We start from the raw sequence: 17325 nt of genomic DNA on the forward strand, positions 1-17325 counted from the left end.
TGCACATTTTATTTAAATTTGAATTTTAAAATTTAATTTGTATCTTTTTTTTCCTAATGTAAATTATTTTTGACAGAAAATAGAAAAAGTTTTATTAGACAAAAAAAATATCCTATCAAAAAGTTATTATAAGGAGATTTATAATTAGAGAAGAAAAGAATAAAAGTATTAATAATAATTAAGAAAAAGAAACGAAGTTTGTATTAAAGAATGCTAGAAAAGAAATAATAAAGTTCATATAATTAAAATTCGTACATTCAAAATGTGTTTGAACTTTGAAAAATAAGATGAGACATGAAAACACACAGACATTTGGCTTCAATGAATCTGTTTATACCATTCAATTCAGTGTTCTTTAATTTTTTGTTTTCCTCTTTTTTATTTCATATGAATTTATTAGTGCCAAACATGTATCACATAGAGTATTTTTTAACTCCATCCTAATCCATATATTATCTTTGCTAAACAAAATATAAAAAGAAAAAAAGACAGTAAATAAATTAAAGTTGTTATTATTTAAAGAGAAAAGAGTAGATTAGTATTTTTGTATTTTAAATTAATTAAGATCTAAATGAAAGATAACGTTAATTTAAAAAAGTTAAATTAAAATTAATTCAAACATTGATATTTAAATTATAAAAAAATTAATTTTCATATTTTATAAAATATCATACTGACGGTAATTGTAAATAACGCTACTTAAAATTAAATAAAATAACACAGATAAAACAAATAAAAAAATAAAAAATAACTTAATCTTGTATAAAATTCACCTATAAAATTCTGTACCGAAAAATAAATTTAATTTTAGTATATTAATAATATAAAATATTTTATATAATCATTCAATTCAATTAAATTTATTTATGTAGATCATTATTGAAAAATAAATTTAAGATACCGACATACAATTACTTTAAATTAAGCAATAATTATTAATATTATATAAGGGACACACTATTTCACTAAGAGTGATCGCCATAAGAAATAATTTTCTAATTTTCTATACTAATATTAAAAAGTTTATATAATAATATTATCGTTATCAATACTATATGATATCAAAACAAAAAAAAAAAATCACCGTACTAATATAATATTATCAATATTATATAAATCATCTTTGTATTTATTTTCTATACGTATATAATATTTAATTAACACATTAAGACATATATAATATTTCGTTAATACATATATAATATAAAATAATTTACAAATTATTATTAATTCGTATATAATGTATAATTAAATTTAATGAATTCAATTATAATAAACAACAAATTATTTATTTTATTTCAGACTTTATAAATGAATAAATTAATTAACTAACATAACAAATTATAATTAATATAGTAAAATTAATTAAGTAATATATATTATAATAAATTATATTAATATTTAAATATCTAATCAAATCAATTAGCTTATATAATTAAGTAATGGTAATAAATTGTATTGAATGAGTTAAAATAAATAAATTGGGAAACACTCTTCGGAGCATGCCACGTCAGCTCCATCATTAAGCGCAGAAATTCGATTTTTATATAATAGAATAGATGTATAATTAAATTTAATGAATTCAATTATAATAAACAACAAATTCTTTATTTTATTTCAGACTTTATAAATGAATAAATTAATTAACTAACATAACAAATTATAATTAATATAGTAAAATTAATTAAGTAATATATATTATAATAAATTATATTAATATTTAAATATCTAATCAAATCAATTAGCTTATATAATTAAGTAATGGTAATAAATTGTATTGAATGAGTTAAAATAATTAAATTGGGAAACACTCTTCGGAGCATGCCACGTCAGTTCCATCGTTAAGCGCAGAAATTCGATTTTTATATAATAGAATAGATTTGGAAAACATAGTTCATGCATAGGATTTGGTAAGTAATTTTCAAATTCGAGCTTGAATAATTGAAGACTGTGGTATAAAAATGAAATAGGATATTGTTGTTGTTTGTACTTATGCCTTTAATCAATAAATTCAACTTTTTGTACTAAAAAACAAAGTGCCAAAAACATATAAGTGAAAAATTAATCAATGGATGGTCGATAAATGCAACTTTTTCACAACAGCTTATTACTTTATTATTGCAAAGATAAATGCATGAGGTGGATGTTCTAAAATTCCTCTTTGTATGGAATGTCGACGTCAATGAGAAAAGGGAGAGGGGAGGGGAGTTGTTATGAAATGTGAATAAAAGCTTAAAAGAACAAACGAATAAGATAAAACGATGGAAAAAGAGTAAAATTTAATCTTAAGTTTTGTTCACAAGGTCATAAAAGGAACTTTACTATGCAAATATCTTTTCTCCAACTTGCCTATAACAACCAAAGAACATATAAATATCTCTATTTTCTTAAAATAAAATGCACAAAACCAATCTTTTTGCACATAAAATAACATTCATATATTATTAGTTAAAAATATATTATTAAATTATTAAATTAAAAAAAATAATTAAAAATAATTGTCAAAACTAATAAATTTTAATTACTTTTTAATATTTTTTTTATATTATTTTATTTGTTGTAGCTTTCTAGTTTCTAGTGGTAAAGAAGAAACACGAGAAGAGAAGGAGACCAAAACAGCGTGTTCAACTTGAAAACCTCATACCACAACTAGTGATTACTGAACGATCCATGCCCCATTTTCTCTCCTAACTTTCTTTATCCTTCTGTCCACATTTTCGTTTTCTCAGGAAACAAACAAAACAGATTCTTCCCCCATTATAATACCTCCACCAAAATAATAAATAAAAATTAACAAAATTAACTAAACTACTGAAAACCCAAAAACAATTTTTATTAAAAAAAAAAAAAAAGCGATCCCACCACTAAAATTGATCAAAGTATCCTTCCCCTACCCTTATCTCTTCTCATAAATTCAAACCTAAGCAATCAAAAATCCAAAAAAGAAAAAAAGAAACCCTAGAACGGGGAGAGATTTCACCATCCAACAAATCTCTTCCTTCTTAATCTTCCCTCCTTCCCCGAATTCCTTCCACCCATTATTCTCACACACACACAAAATTCCCAATTTCCCCTCTTTCAATTTTCCCTAAAAATCCCCCAATTTTTCAATCATTTCTCCCAAATTTTCCCCCAATTCCGAAACCATAATCCAGAGGAAATAAAAGATTGAAAATTGAGAACCTATTCGCAAATCGGAAGAAAAAAATCCCATTTAAGCTAACCTTGCCGCCCCTGCCGTCAAATATCCCAAATCTTTGTTTCATGCCCAATTCCTCCGCCGCAGCCGCCACCATCCGATGCCGCTTCTTCCGAAGAGCGAGACAATCCAGATCCGGGAGGTTTGGGACTCTAATCTCGAAGAAGAATTCGCCCTAATCCGCGACATCGTCGATGACTACCCTTACGTGGCAATGGACACAGAGTTCCCCGGGATCGTTCTCCGCCCCGTCGGAAACTTCAAGAACAGCCACGACTACCATTACCAAACCCTAAAGGACAACGTGGACATGCTCAAACTCATCCAATTAGGTCTCACCTTCTCCGATGAATTCGGCAACCTTCCCGCCGCCGATGCATCCGGCGAAGACCAGCGCAGCTGCATATGGCAGTTCAACTTCCGGGAATTCAACGTCAACGAGGACGTTTTCGCGAACGACTCAATCGAGCTTCTTCGCCAGAGCGGAATCGATTTCAGCAAGAACAACCGAGACGGCATTGACGCTCGTCGTTTCGGTGAGCTTCTAATGTCTTCTGGAATAGTCCTAAACGACGCCATTCACTGGGTTACGTTCCACAGCGGTTACGATTTCGGTTACCTGTTGAAGCTTCTCACGTGCCAGAACCTTCCAGAAACACAAGCTGGTTTCTTTAATTTGATCAACATGTATTTCCCTAGGGTTTATGATATTAAGCATTTGATGAAGTTTTGCAATTCATTGCATGGTGGTTTGAATAAGCTTGCGGAGTTGTTGGAGGTTGAGAGGGTTGGGATTTGCCACCAGGCCGGTTCCGATAGCTTGCTTACGTCAAGCACTTTTCTGAAGCTGAAGGAGAATTTCTTCAGTGGGTCGCTGGAGAAGTATGCCGGTGTTTTGTTTGGATTGGGCAACGACGGCGGCAGTGGCGGTTATAGCTCTAATTCTTATGTTCATTGAGAGGGATTAGGAAGAAAAAAAAATTGAAAAATTTAAGAAAAGAAGGAAATGAAAGAGTGAGAGATTAAGGTTAGAGTGAGGTAAAGAAGAAAAGAGGGAATGTGAAAGGAAAAGTGTTAAGAATTAAGGTTAAAGTTTAGAGAAGATGTTAATTTTTGTTTGTGATTGAGGATATGTGTGTATATGTTACTACTTTCAACAACTTAACATCTTGTGTTGTAGAAAAACTTTTGCAATTAATAAGTGGTGTTGTTATGGATATATATACCTTTGGTTTTTTAACTTGTTTTTTCTCTACCTTTTGATTAGTTTGATTCATCTTTCATGTTTACTAGCTGAGATCTATAAGAATAGGTGAGCTCAAGTTTGATTACCTTACCTTGATTAAATGGATACTTAGAACTCTTTTCTGTTGGTTGCTCTGCTGGTGTATTACTGAAAACCAACTTGATCTTTTCCTTTTAGTTTGTTTCTGTTTTCAAGGTGTAAGAAATTATGCTACATTTGGTATGATGATTTATAGTTAATTGACTTCAATTGGATAATGGTTATTGGTGTATATCTTAGTCATAAGGATAATTGGTGGATATTTGTTGAAGAGTTTGCATTTGACAAGAACTGCAGGTAAGGCAATGTTTGATGGTTGGAGTCGCTCCTTTCTGGGTCTATTGCTTGAGACTTCAAACCTCGGAAAGGTTCATAGTAACACAAGTTTGTTATGGATGCCTTATATTAATATTCTCTCTTCCTTTTTTTGGTGAGAATTGTTCTCTTTTCTACTCATTATAAAGTATAAACTATATGTTTGATAAAGGAGAAGTCAGTGCATTGGTTTGCATTATTATCTTATGTTTTATGGTTCAAGTCAACCCTTGCTTGCAAGGGTTTCCATTACATAGCATTTTGCTGGATTGGTCTTTATACATTATTAACTGGGTTGGTACAGTAGAAGTGTAGCAGTAGAACTGGTGTGATCCCTCTTGGGTGATCATCTTGCTGTCAAGTCAATTTTTCTGATGACGACTGTTTTCAATATTAAGTTTTTAACATTCATCTGCAGAATAGAAAAAGGATGGAAATAATGGGACAGTAGAGATGAACCTTTGGCATTGGTTTAGAAAACTAAAAAACTCGTTGCCATAAATAATCTGTCCTTTTAATTTTTAGCAATACAGAAATTAGTTTAGAAAATTTCCAAGAAATGGACAATTTTGTGTCCTCGATATCTGTATCTTTTTTCTGGCGACAGTTACCAATTTCTACCCAAGAGATAAGAGTGTCTCGCCAATTTTAGAAGAAAATCACAACTTGATGCTCTGTTGATGTTGGTTTCAATACAGTCCCAGCTATCTCTGCTAAAACAAGGCGATGGACTTTTGATTTTTCGCATCATTTTGGAATTCTATTTGTCTACACTTCCATAAAATAAGACCGATAAGAAAAGAAAAGAATACAGTGCCACCAGGATAGTACCGAGTGAAGTCTATAAATAAAGTTTATCAGATACAAATGTAAAATTCATCGTTGGTAACACTTGTATCAACTTATACGTCCAGTTCTTTTTTCCTTATTGCAAGCACAAAGGCATAAATTCACAAGCTCTTGATATATCATTGATTTCTCAGCTGCCTTACCCTGAAATTTCAAGATTATACATTTGTTCAGAACTGAAACATATTAATGGCAGTGACAAATTTCAAATGCAATGGCCAATAATCATTTTGTTTTACACTTCAGAATTTTTTTGTTTGAAATAAACCAAAGGCATATTGATGCAGAGATGGAATATATGACAGTAACATTCAACATATGGAACAAAGCTTAGGGAATAGGGTTTGTTTCTGTATATAACTCTATCAGGGTCACCAACTCAACCAAGTTACAGGCTTGGTCACCTCATATAAAAACTTTCGGATAGAAAGATCCTTCAAATTTAGTAATGCTTCATGTTATTGAATCAGAAAAAAGCTCATTACAGTATAGCTTAAAAAATGTTCAAAATAGACCAAATTAAAACATAATTCCATCAATAAAATCACTTTCAAGATTCAACACACCGACACTGGTAAGAGTCTAAAAATTGGTATATGCACATATAGATGACACCACTTCTTATCCACCCATTCTCTTTCTAAATTCCATAACATGGGAAATCATGAATTGCATTTAAAAACTTAAAAACATAAATCAACCATGCAAACGCAGCTAGAAGTCCGGAAGACTAACCTTTGGTTTATGTTCTCTTGCGCTTAAGATGTTTGATATGATTAACTACAATGTAGCTGATCACCTCCTTCAAGGTAGCCTTCCTTTTTTCCTTGAAGTTCCATAGCTCCTTAACAATATATCTACCGCTTGGATTGTACTCATTGAGTTCTTTGATGGAAGTAATAACAGCTGCATGTACCTCGTCTCCCCATTCCTGCTTGAGACTTTTTAACTTCTCATCATCCTCATTCAGAATTTCCTGTATCAATACAACATCATTTGGTATGTACATGGGCTAGAAAGATGCTGACACTACAATACAGGACATTTACAAATGGCATGCCATGTCCATAACTTGATGAATATGACACTGACAAGAAAGCAACATATAGAAATAACCCTCTCAATTGGCCCATCCAATTGAATTTCATGAATATGATATGAACACACAAAGCATGTCTTGATAGTATATTTTGAGGACTTGAGGACATGCCTGTGGATTATCATCAACCGTGACCACTTTGAATGGATGCCAGTTCGAATCCTTCAAGTTCTCCTGCCAAAAAGAGCAAAGCTCCAAACCCTTTGTCTGAGCTTCTTCTTCACGAAGACTTTTTTGTTTCATGAAGACATTGAGAAAAGGCTTCTCATCAAGTTCTCCCATTTTCTTGATCCCAATATTAGTTCGTGAAGAAGAATTCAGAATATCTTCTAACCCCTAAAATAAAAGACAGAAAAAACCTTAGTCTCCACAATCTACCCAGGTCACATTAACAGAATATCTAAAGAGATTTCAAACAGAAAGGGGAAGAAAAACTTCTTGCAAATAGCTTATCATGACTAGATGCAAGCATAGTAGTAGATACTTGGTTATCTTCAAGAATCCCTGAAGAGTTAGTCAGCTTTAAGAAAAAGCACTAAATGTATAAATCATGTTGCAAGTAAATTTCTAGATGGGCAAAATATTGCTAGAGGGTAAGTAGATAAGATCATACATTTATCAATGCTTTACGAGCTTGTTGCAGCTCATCATTGCTCTGGCGCTCCTTGATAATGAGTGTTTGGTTCATGGACTCCATACTGTCCAAATTTTCTACTTTCTCTTGCAATTCATCACTCATTTCCTTCATCTTTTTCTGAATTGCTGCATCATCTGCATCTCCAAGATGCCTCATGACCTGCAACTTCCCTTTTAACTCTTCAATATCCATTTCCAACTTCTGTTTGGCATCTAGTTGTTTTTTCAACAGAAGTATCTTATTCAATGCCTCCTCTTTCTCTCTCTGGAAAATTTGAGAACCGCATCAGCAAAAGGGCATTCACAATTTAGGGTCCGTTTGGGAAGCTTCAAAAGTAACTTTTTTGAGCTTTTGACTTATAAAAAATAGTAATATTAATGTCTGGTGCAATTTTCAAAACTAAATTGCTATTTTCTAAGAAGCTATTTAGGAGCTTATAGAGAAGTTAAAAAAAATGACTTCTCTCATAATACTATTACTTTTGATCACATTTCTATAAAATATGCACTTTTAGAGTTAAAAACCCAAACACAAAATAACTTATTTATAAGCTACTTTTAATGTAGCCATTTGTTGTTTAAGCTATTTTGTCAAAAGGAGCTTAATTAAGTTGTTTACCTAAACTGGACCTTAGTAGAATAAAATACTCAGCAATTAACAAAATATGCAACAATGTCTTTCATCTTTTCATAACCAAGGCACAATAAAGAAGGAAACCTTTTGCTCCTCAACAAGTGTGTAAACTTTCTCATCAGCTATCTTCTGCTCCTTTGATGCCATCATAAGTGATTCATTCCTCAAATCTTTCTAGAAGGACAAAGAGATAACATTAGAATCCTGTAACAGACATTATAAATGCTGGTGCTTTGGAGTAAAATGGCACAAAGAGGATGAAAACAACAGAAATTGAGACATCAGATCATGCATCTTATGGGAATTGTTTACAGAAGGAGAACAATCCTGTTTGAAAACATTAATATTTGGCTGTACTCTCATCAATGTTTAATACTTCATGTAACAAATGAATATGAATATACCAATGCTTTTTACTAAACTCGAACTAAGCAAATGGTGCCAGCTCACTGGACCAGCTGATCCTTAGACTGATATTACTGGATCAGCATCTAGCCCAAGATGATCAGACCTACCTAAAGGTCAAAGTAGGACAGACTAAAAACATATTTTTAAAGAAATACTGGAGCTTGATAGTTGTGTTACAATTACTCAATTAGTATCTTCACTATGGATCGATCCAACTATTTTTATTCCTGACTAGAATCCAAGGAAATTCTAGTTTTATGAACTTGGTCACTGGGGTGCCTCCTCAACTCAACTCAAATACTAAAGGAAATCAAAATCAAAGACTCTCTCTTTTCATATAGTCAGCCAAAACAGAGATATTACAGACTCTGAACAAAAGCTGCCAATTTGGCAATCTCTGCTTAAGGTCCAAACACAAATGGTGGAGGACCACAATCACATGAATAAGGTTCATTACCAAATAAAATACTCAACCCAAATCAATAGAAACCAATAATATTAGTAAGAGATCAAAGAAAAAAACAAACAATGAACTTTTGCAAGGATAATTATCGATAATTGAGGAAGATCCAACCAACAAGAACAAGCTTTGCCCCAAACAACTAATAGCCTAAAAAAGTCATATATAGTACCTTCTTCTTTTCCTCTTCGAGTTTCTGCCTCTCTTGATCAGTCAGTACCTCACGTTTGTTTAGATCTCTGCTCCAGGAATCTAGCTTTCGTTTTTTTGCCTCCAACTCACTGCTCAACTTTTCTTGTTCTTCCAATATCCTCCTTACCTCAATACGGGCAAGACGTTGCATTTTCCTTGATTCTATCAAAGAAATTGGACAATTTTGTAATATTAACCTTCAATGCAGTTTTTGTTTTTGTGTTCATTAACATACACCGATGTATTCCGCATAATAATAATAATAATAATAATAATAATAATAATAATAATAATGAGACCACGTGCCAAACACATTAATTAACGTGCAAACAGGAAAGAATTAATTAGATGCTACAGATAGAATGTAGTAACACCTTCAACAAAAGCATTGTGAAGTTGGTCTTTCTCCACAAGCATCCTGCTCAAGGACAAATTCTTCTCATTGAATTTGTATACCATTTTGTTGATGTTTTCATTTGTAATATCAAGCTCATTGGCCAGGTTTGCCACAATACTATTTCTGCTTTCAGATGCTTCTTGAACAATATCTGAAACTGTCCTCAACCTTCCTTTATTGCGTAGGTAATCCCCTATCAGTCCTTCACAACCATAATCATCTTCCCGTGCTACCCATCCATAAATGTTTGTGTCTGCTTGCAACTTGTTTGAACTCCAATCCTTTTTACCACGACGTGCAGTTTCAAATGATTTCTCAAATGCACTTGCATTCATGAAACCGTTCCAGTCATTATTGAAGTCCACTACAGCTTGAGAAACCGTATCACCTTCATTCAAGAATATTTTAACATTTAATGGTCTGTATTTTGCAAATTCCTTCAACCAATATCCAGAATCCTGTGCTTTACTCTTTATGTTAACAAGAATACCCGTCCAGGGCCAAACATACAACTCATCTTGCTGCGGAGGTTGATTGACAGCTTGAGGTGCAGGCGGACGCTGGACTTCGTCTGCCTCGCTGGCTAGCTCATTGTCCATGTACTTCCACAGAGCAAGGTGGTTCGCCTTCTGTTTCGCACTTCTGTTAGCAGAACCCTTAGCCACGCCTGACGCGTGTTGGTACAATTCCTTGTATTTATACTCTTGTTTCTTCTTCCCAGCACAGAAAGGACATCTAAGAGTCCCATTTAAGGCTTTAACCTTGTACTTTCCACTCCTTATCTGTTCATATGGTTTCTCTGAATAGTCGTCAATCTCAGACTCACTAATATCCGATTCATCCTCAGAGCTGTAGTCCATTGGAGCTGTGCATCATTTTACACAACATTTAGTTCAGGACATAAACTTCAAGTAAAATTTCCTCCAGAAATCATCAAAATAAGGAAGGAAAAAAATTTGTATAAACCAACATAAGAATAATTTCTCATTCAAAATGTTGCTAACAGGAACAACTGTACAACAATGTAAACATAAAAACATAGAGTTCTACTGAAACAAAATTTCGCATCGCAAATGCACAAGCATAATGTCACAAATTGAGTTTCCCGCATTGTAAAATTAATACATAATTATATATATAAATTACGTCAACGCATAGCATATGAAGATATGATACATCAATTTCTCAGTGATAATAGCACATGCATGCACGAATAGAATCACGGAAATTGAGAGTGTGGAAACAAATTAAGAAGAAAACCAAAATTGAGAAAAGAGAAAAAGACAAATTGGAACTAACCACTCAGTCACTGTTGACAGCTAGCGATGTGGAAGAAGACTACAACCACCGCCACCGCCACCACCACCACCGGCGTTAACGTGAAGATCAACGAGAAGAGAAGAGTGAGAGGATACGAATTACGAAATGATTTGACTTGAAAATGAGAGAAGAAATTGAAGAGTGAGTGAAACCCTAGTGGCTAGTGTAGTGTACTGTATAGTAGAGTGACTCGTGAACACTTTCTCTTAATTGCATCCCATACCCCTGAAGTTACTTCATATGCATTTTAAACCCCTTTATTCTTGAAATATGTGAAATCATCTTCCTGTAAACTTTTTTTGAATATTGATATGACCTTTGGACTTTTCTAAATTTGCATTCTTCGATATTATAACTTGTTTCAGTGTTTGTTTAGTTTTAGATATGGTAGGAAATTATTTTTAATATCTAAAAGAATTGGATACATTTATTTTATTATAAAAATTTATGTAACTAGATTTTAAATTTCTAAAATAATTCCAATATTAATAAAAAGAAAATTGTTTTGATTAAAAACATAATAATCAAGGAATGTACTAATAACTTTATATTTAATTTTTATTACCAATATCAAATACATATTCTTTTAGATGTGAATAAAATTTTATACTTTATGCAAGAGAATATTCTTAGAAATCTTAGTAATGATCAAAACTATAATTAAATATTTTTTAGTCTAGTTAAAATTTCACAGACATTGAGCTAAGCTAACTGAACAGATTTTGGATACCAAGATATTCTATTTACACTTTTACAGGACAATGATTTGATGGATGACGAGTGAAATGACTGTTGTGTTTTTTTTTTTTTTTTGGACAGAAATGACTGTGTTTTTTTTTTAGTGGGAGTTGTCAAGTTAAGTTTAATCCACAAATTTGTCCAAATTAAAAGTACGTCCATTGATCAGGTATGGGACTCGAGAAACAAAAAAAAATGAAATAAATGGCTTTTTAAAATTTGTTGGCTTTTAAAATTAAATAAGTAATTAAGTATCATGTTTAAATATATTTTTCCACAAATTATTATTAAATAATAAATACTAAAAACAAATACTTAACTCCTATTTAATAAAGACAAAATTTTTGGTTTTATTTATTTTTAGTAAATAAACCATTATATATATTTATACTAGAGGTAATGACCAAATCATTACTCGAAAGATTCAAACGGTGACATTTTGGTACCTTACTATTGTTATTGACAAAATAGTCCTTAAAAGATTTTAAAATTTGACAAGCGTATCCACGAGTTCGCCGGAGCATATCTCCGGCAAGTACAGTGCTGACATGGCCACTATATTTTTTATGACATGGCAAAAACCCTCTCCCACCCTACTTCTTCCTTTCTTCCTTTCCAACGCACTTCTCTTTCTCCTTTCCCCTCCCCAACGCACTCCCCCTTCCACTTCCTGACTGCACTCTCCCCCCCTCCCCAACCCTAATCCTTCCCTCCCCCTCCCTAACCCTAATCTCCCATCCCCAACACGCTTCCCCCCTCCTCAATCCAAAATCCCTCTTTCTGAACTCTAATCCCCTTCCTTTGCCCCTTTGAATTCTAATATCCTTCAATTCTCACACTCTCGACTCACTCTCCCCCAAATCAACCTTCTCAGTCTTATAGAGCCAGTGTCATCGACACCACACTGTCGCCATCTCGTCGTCGGGTCTTCTGTGTCCGCCAGTGTCGTCTGTCTCCTTCGTGGCATTGCGTTGTCTGTGCGTCTTCACTGCTTGTATCTGCTAGCTGCTAGCCCCCAGTCGCTGCCATGCCTCCTCTGTCTGGGTTCCATCTTGGCTCCATCGTGTTGTGCCTCCTCTGTGTCTGGTGTTCTTCTTCTATTCTTATTTTGGTGGTGTCTGTATTAAGTTTTATTTTATTTTATTTTGATTATTGTATATGAATTTGTTTGTTTTTTCTGAGTTTTATTGTTATTAATCTTTTTGAATGATAATTTAACCTAAAAATTTGGGACAATTCATGATTTGGGGCAACTCTAATGATGTTGAAGTTGTTGTTGCTGTGAATGGTGGTATTGAGGGAGGAAAAGGGGAGTGTGCGTTGGGGAAGGGGGAGTGGTGGAGATTATTGTTGCTGTTGATATTAAGGCTATTGTTACTGCAAGTGGTGGGGTTGAGGGAGGGAGGGGTAGTGTGTGTTGGAGAGGGAGAATGGTGGAGGTTGTTGTTGCTTATGATGTTAAAGTTGTTGTTGCTATGAATGGTGGTGTTGAGGGAGGAAGGGGAAGTGTACATTGGGGAGGGGGTTGTGATGCGGCGGAAACTGCGATGGGGATGGGGCTGCAACAGGGAGGGAGAGGGAAGGGGAGGGAGTGTGCGTTGGGGAGGGAACTTTGGGGGTGATTTACCAAGTCACCAAAATACGGTGGCCACATTAGCATTGTGCTGGCCGGAAATTTGCTATGGCAAGCTCGGAAACACGCTTGTCAAATTTTAAAATCTTTTAAGGACCATTTTGTCAATCACAATAATAAAGTACCAAAATATCAGCATTTGAATTTTTCGAGTACTGATTTGGTCATTACCTCTTTATACTATAATAAAATTCTAAAAATCAGACCAATTATCGAACCATTTTAATCATCAATTCACCAATTTATTAGTACAATCGGTTCAATCGTGATCTAGTCGAAAAAATCGTTTTATACTAAACTAATAAATAAATTATGAATAAACACCATCCAACCTAACATGTCATACTCATTTGTTTGTTGATTATCCTGCCGATGATCTGAAGTATTTATTCACTCTTTCACCTCCTTAAAATTTCTTATTATTGTGGTTTAGCGACCTCAATCAATGAAGATTAATGCACGTGATGTAAATGAATATAGATTTTCATTTTCGTTGGATGGACTTTCTGCTCGAGTATTCCATCTCAACTTTATTAGTTAAATAGTTTCACATGAATGATTTTTCCTTTATTTATTATTTTCAACTAACCTATGATATATTCTATCCCGAGTATTAGAATATCCGGATACTCATAATATGATCTATCATATGAGAGTATCAAATATGATCTCTTAGGATTAGGATTAGTATTGATATTTATCATTTTTTTTTCTTATTAGTATTAGGATTTTACTATTATTATAAATAAATGCTAGTATTCTTTCCATGTAAGACACAACATCACATAAGAGTATTTTTTTTCTTTCATTTGCTGAATCACTCTTTCTCTCTTATTTTTTCTAGTTGATTATGAATTTAAAAATAAATAAATAAATAAATAAATTTGGAATATTAGAGAGTTAAATCTTAAAATAATTTTTAAAATTGGTATTGTGCACTAAAATTATCTTTGAGATTTTAATTGCACCAATTACGTTCTTGAGATTGAAAAAAGTACACCATATTAGTTCCTGACTCATTTTTCATTAACGACGTGATGACATGGCTTGATAACGTGGACTGTAAGTAACGCATATCACTTTATGATTTGACCACATGTAATGGTATGATGATGTGGTGACCAGTGACGCGTGGCATGCTGACATGAATGGTTGTGCCACGTGTCACAATGTTATTTGGCCACGTGTCCATTTGTGCCACATATCGCAACAGTATTCGTTCACGTGTCGTCCATTATGTCATCGTGGTAGATGCACCAAATTAGTCCCTCACTTTGCATTAAGTGACTCATTTTAGTCCCTGAAATTGAATGTCGTGCACCAAACTAGTCAATTCACTAGTTTTTTCTCATTTTTTTTCTATAAATTCAAAATTCTCAATATTTTTTATTGCATTAATTTTAAGAGGAGTGCTAGGGGCTAGCAACTTTTGTGTTTTGTAACCATCAATTGGCCATCAATAGTATTTTTAATGGTGTGAGATTACATCCAATAGTGGGAAATCACTAACTTTTCTTTTGATGGTTAAGTGCTGGCCACAAAACACAAAAGTTGCTGGTCTCCTAGACTTTTCCTAATTTTAATTCTATTTTTTCACATGTTATTCAAATAAAAGTGCTTTTATAAAATATTTTCGTGAAGGCATTTCAAGCTTTCTTCGTTACCATCTCCGACCTCTTTCGTCTAGACTGTAGAAGTTGGAGATGGTAGTGAGGATGCTTGAAGTGCCTTTAATCTAGCTCATTTATACATAATGAAACTCATTTACACATAATGAAAACGTGTATTTCATAAGAAAAAAATGTTTATTTTAATTATTAATTTATTTTTTAAAACACATCTTTTTTTATGAAAAAAACGTGTATAATCAATCATATAATTATTTTTTTAAAATAACATACTTATATATTACAAAATTTACCAATGTTAAATTATTAAAAAAATTATATAATTAAAACTAAAATCTTAAAAATTTTTATGAAAACACTTGTATTTAAACGATATATGAAAAAATATAATTGAAATTAGTACATCCAAGATATTGGAAATTTTAAATTTAAAAAAAATGAGAAAAAATTGGTGAAATGACTAGTTTGGTGTACGACATTCAATTTCAGAGACTAAAATGAGTCACTTAATGCAAAGTGAGGACTAATTTGGTGCATCTACAACGATGACATAATGGATGACACGTGGACGAATACTGTTGCGACACATGGCACAAACGGACACGTGACCAATAAAATTGTGACACGTGACACAACCATCTAGTTAGTATGCCACGTGTCACGGGTCACCACATCATTATACTATTACACGTGGCCAAATTATAAAGTGACACGTGTCATTTACATTCTACGTCATCAAAGTATGTCATCACGTCGTTAATGAAAAATGAGTCAAAGACTAATATAATGCATATTTTTTAATCTTAGAGATATAATTAGTACAATTAGAATTTTAAAGATAATTTTAGTACACGACAACAGTTCAAAAACTATTTTAAGATTTAACTCAATACCAAAAGGTATTATATAGCGGGCCTAACTCGTCTGCATAAGCTAGTTAGATGGAGCAGAGGGTTGCCCAAAACAGACTTCCAGAACTTATCTCTATACTCTAGAAAATTTGGCACTATTAATGCACTCCCTCACACGCACGAGTAGATAAGGACTTGAAAAGTGTAATTTGATTGATGTGGCATACATGTATGGCCAAATAACAACAATAAGCTAGGCTCTTATGCATCATCTACCAACTTATATTATATATTTGTATATACCATTGTTTTTCTTCATTTTTTCCCATCTTTTTATAGCAAGTAGGGAATAATGTATCGTTGTCTAACATCACTATTATGTATTTGGGACATTCTCCAAAAGTCCCAACTCCTAAACAAAATATAGTTTTTGAACTGTCAAATTCGCCATCAAATTAAAATATAGATCCTTTGCTTAAAAACAGTAAAAAACAACTGTTTTTCTAGACAATGGAATTAAGAATTACTCTGCAACCATCTCAACACAAGTCACTGATACTACTTTAAAATTATGATTCCACCTAAATTATCATTTTTGGTATCTTGAAAAAGTATAATTTTCATATTATCTATGTTAGGTGCATACCAAACTTAGTTAATATACATTTGTGTATAAAATATATGTATTATTTAACTTATTTTCAATGTGTATTTATATTTTAACATGTATTTTATAGTACATTTTTTGTTTTTAAAATTTGTCAAAAATTTTAAAAATATTCATAGATTTTATTTTATTTATATTTTATCCTAGCTGTTGATTTGTATCAAATAAACCCCTAACAACTAAATTCAGAATCAATTCAGCAATAATTTATGACAACTATGTTTGGTTTACTTGTCTTAAAGTTTATTCTTGTAAAATTATTGCTGAATTGATTTTAAAATTTTGAAAGATTAGTAACTAGGAGTATATTTAATGCAAATAAAAAATTTTTGAGACAAAATTAAAACAAAATAAAATTTATAGGTATTTTAAAGATTTTTAACAAACTTTAAGGACAAAAAATATATTTTACTTTATACTAATAGATGATTTTTGTGGTTGACTTTGATGCGCAAATAGCATTTTTTGTTCCCTTAAAATATCTCCCAAATAAAAATTAAGGTAGCGTTTGTTTTGAGGTATTGAGACAGAGACTGAGAGACTGAGACTTAGTATCATGTTTGTTGGTTCAGAGACTAGTACTAAAATTTCTGTCTCTATCTCTAAAATTTCAGTATTTCAGTACCTCCAAAAAATGGAGACACAGGGGACTAAACTTTTTAGAGATGGGAACTGAAACTTTAATAACATTTTATACCTAAAATACCATCATTTGAGTCATTTCAATTAATTAATTCCAATTTTACCCTTTGTACAAATTAAATTAAAGTTTCATTCTTGTTTCAATTTCTGTCTCCTATTTTGCACCAAACAGAATACATTATTTATTTCAATCTCTGTCTCTTAGTCTCTATCTCTCCGTTTCAGTCTTTCTGTCTCTGTCTCTCCACTAAACACTGCCTAACTACCTAACAGAGACTCTTCAGTGCTTACTTATACATTACATCAAATATCTCGTAGGTGAGACTCTTCAGATCATCCTCGAAGCTAATTATGCATTTATTTTGCCCTCAA

At 32.4% G+C, this 17325-nt stretch overlaps 2 protein-coding genes across 2 annotated transcripts; one reads left to right on the forward strand and one right to left on the reverse strand.

Moving 5' to 3' along the window:
- The first annotated feature begins 2646 nt into the window (after nucleotides 1-2646).
- On the forward strand, nucleotides 2647-4439 carry LOC107618495 (putative CCR4-associated factor 1 homolog 7). The gene has a single exon (XM_016320592.3). The coding sequence runs from the start codon at nucleotides 3300-3302 to the stop codon at nucleotides 4155-4157; it is 858 nt and encodes a 285-aa protein (XP_016176078.1). The 5' UTR covers nucleotides 2647-3299; the 3' UTR covers nucleotides 4158-4439.
- A 1006-nt stretch (nucleotides 4440-5445) lies between these two features.
- On the reverse strand, nucleotides 5446-11147 carry LOC107618063 (factor of DNA methylation 1). Its single transcript, XM_088497855.1, has 8 exons — nucleotides 10774-11147; nucleotides 9452-10339; nucleotides 9058-9239; nucleotides 8102-8191; nucleotides 7361-7648; nucleotides 6859-7083; nucleotides 6384-6624; nucleotides 5446-5792 (listed from the first exon to the last, which is right to left on the reverse strand). Exons 2-7 carry the CDS (start codon nucleotides 10332-10334, stop codon nucleotides 6391-6393), a joined length of 1902 nt encoding a protein of 633 aa, XP_088353981.1. The 5' UTR covers nucleotides 10335-10339; nucleotides 10774-11147; the 3' UTR covers nucleotides 5446-5792; nucleotides 6384-6390.
- Nucleotides 11148-17325: the final 6178 nt, after the last annotated feature.

This window comes from Arachis ipaensis, chromosome B9, assembly GCF_059453495.1.
Source record: "Arachis ipaensis isolate K30076 ecotype BB chromosome B9, ASM5945349v1, whole genome shotgun sequence".
NCBI classification, from domain to species: domain Eukaryota; kingdom Viridiplantae; phylum Streptophyta; class Magnoliopsida; order Fabales; family Fabaceae; genus Arachis; species Arachis ipaensis.

Coding starts and splice junctions, on each gene's coding strand:
- LOC107618495 (XM_016320592.3), top strand. CDS start 3,300: ATGCCGCTTCTTCCGAAGAGCGAGACAATCCAGATCCGGGAGGTTTGG.
- LOC107618063 (XM_088497855.1), bottom strand. CDS start 10,334: ATGGACTACAGCTCTGAGGATGAATCGGATATTAGTGAGTCTGAGATT. Junction 9,240..9,451: donor TCACAATGCTTTTGTTGAAG/GTGTTACTACAT, acceptor TTTCTTTGATAG/AATCAAGGAAAATGCAACGT. Junction 6,625..6,858: donor CGGTTGATGATAATCCACAG/GCATGTCCTCAA, acceptor GTATTGATACAG/GAAATTCTGAATGAGGATGA.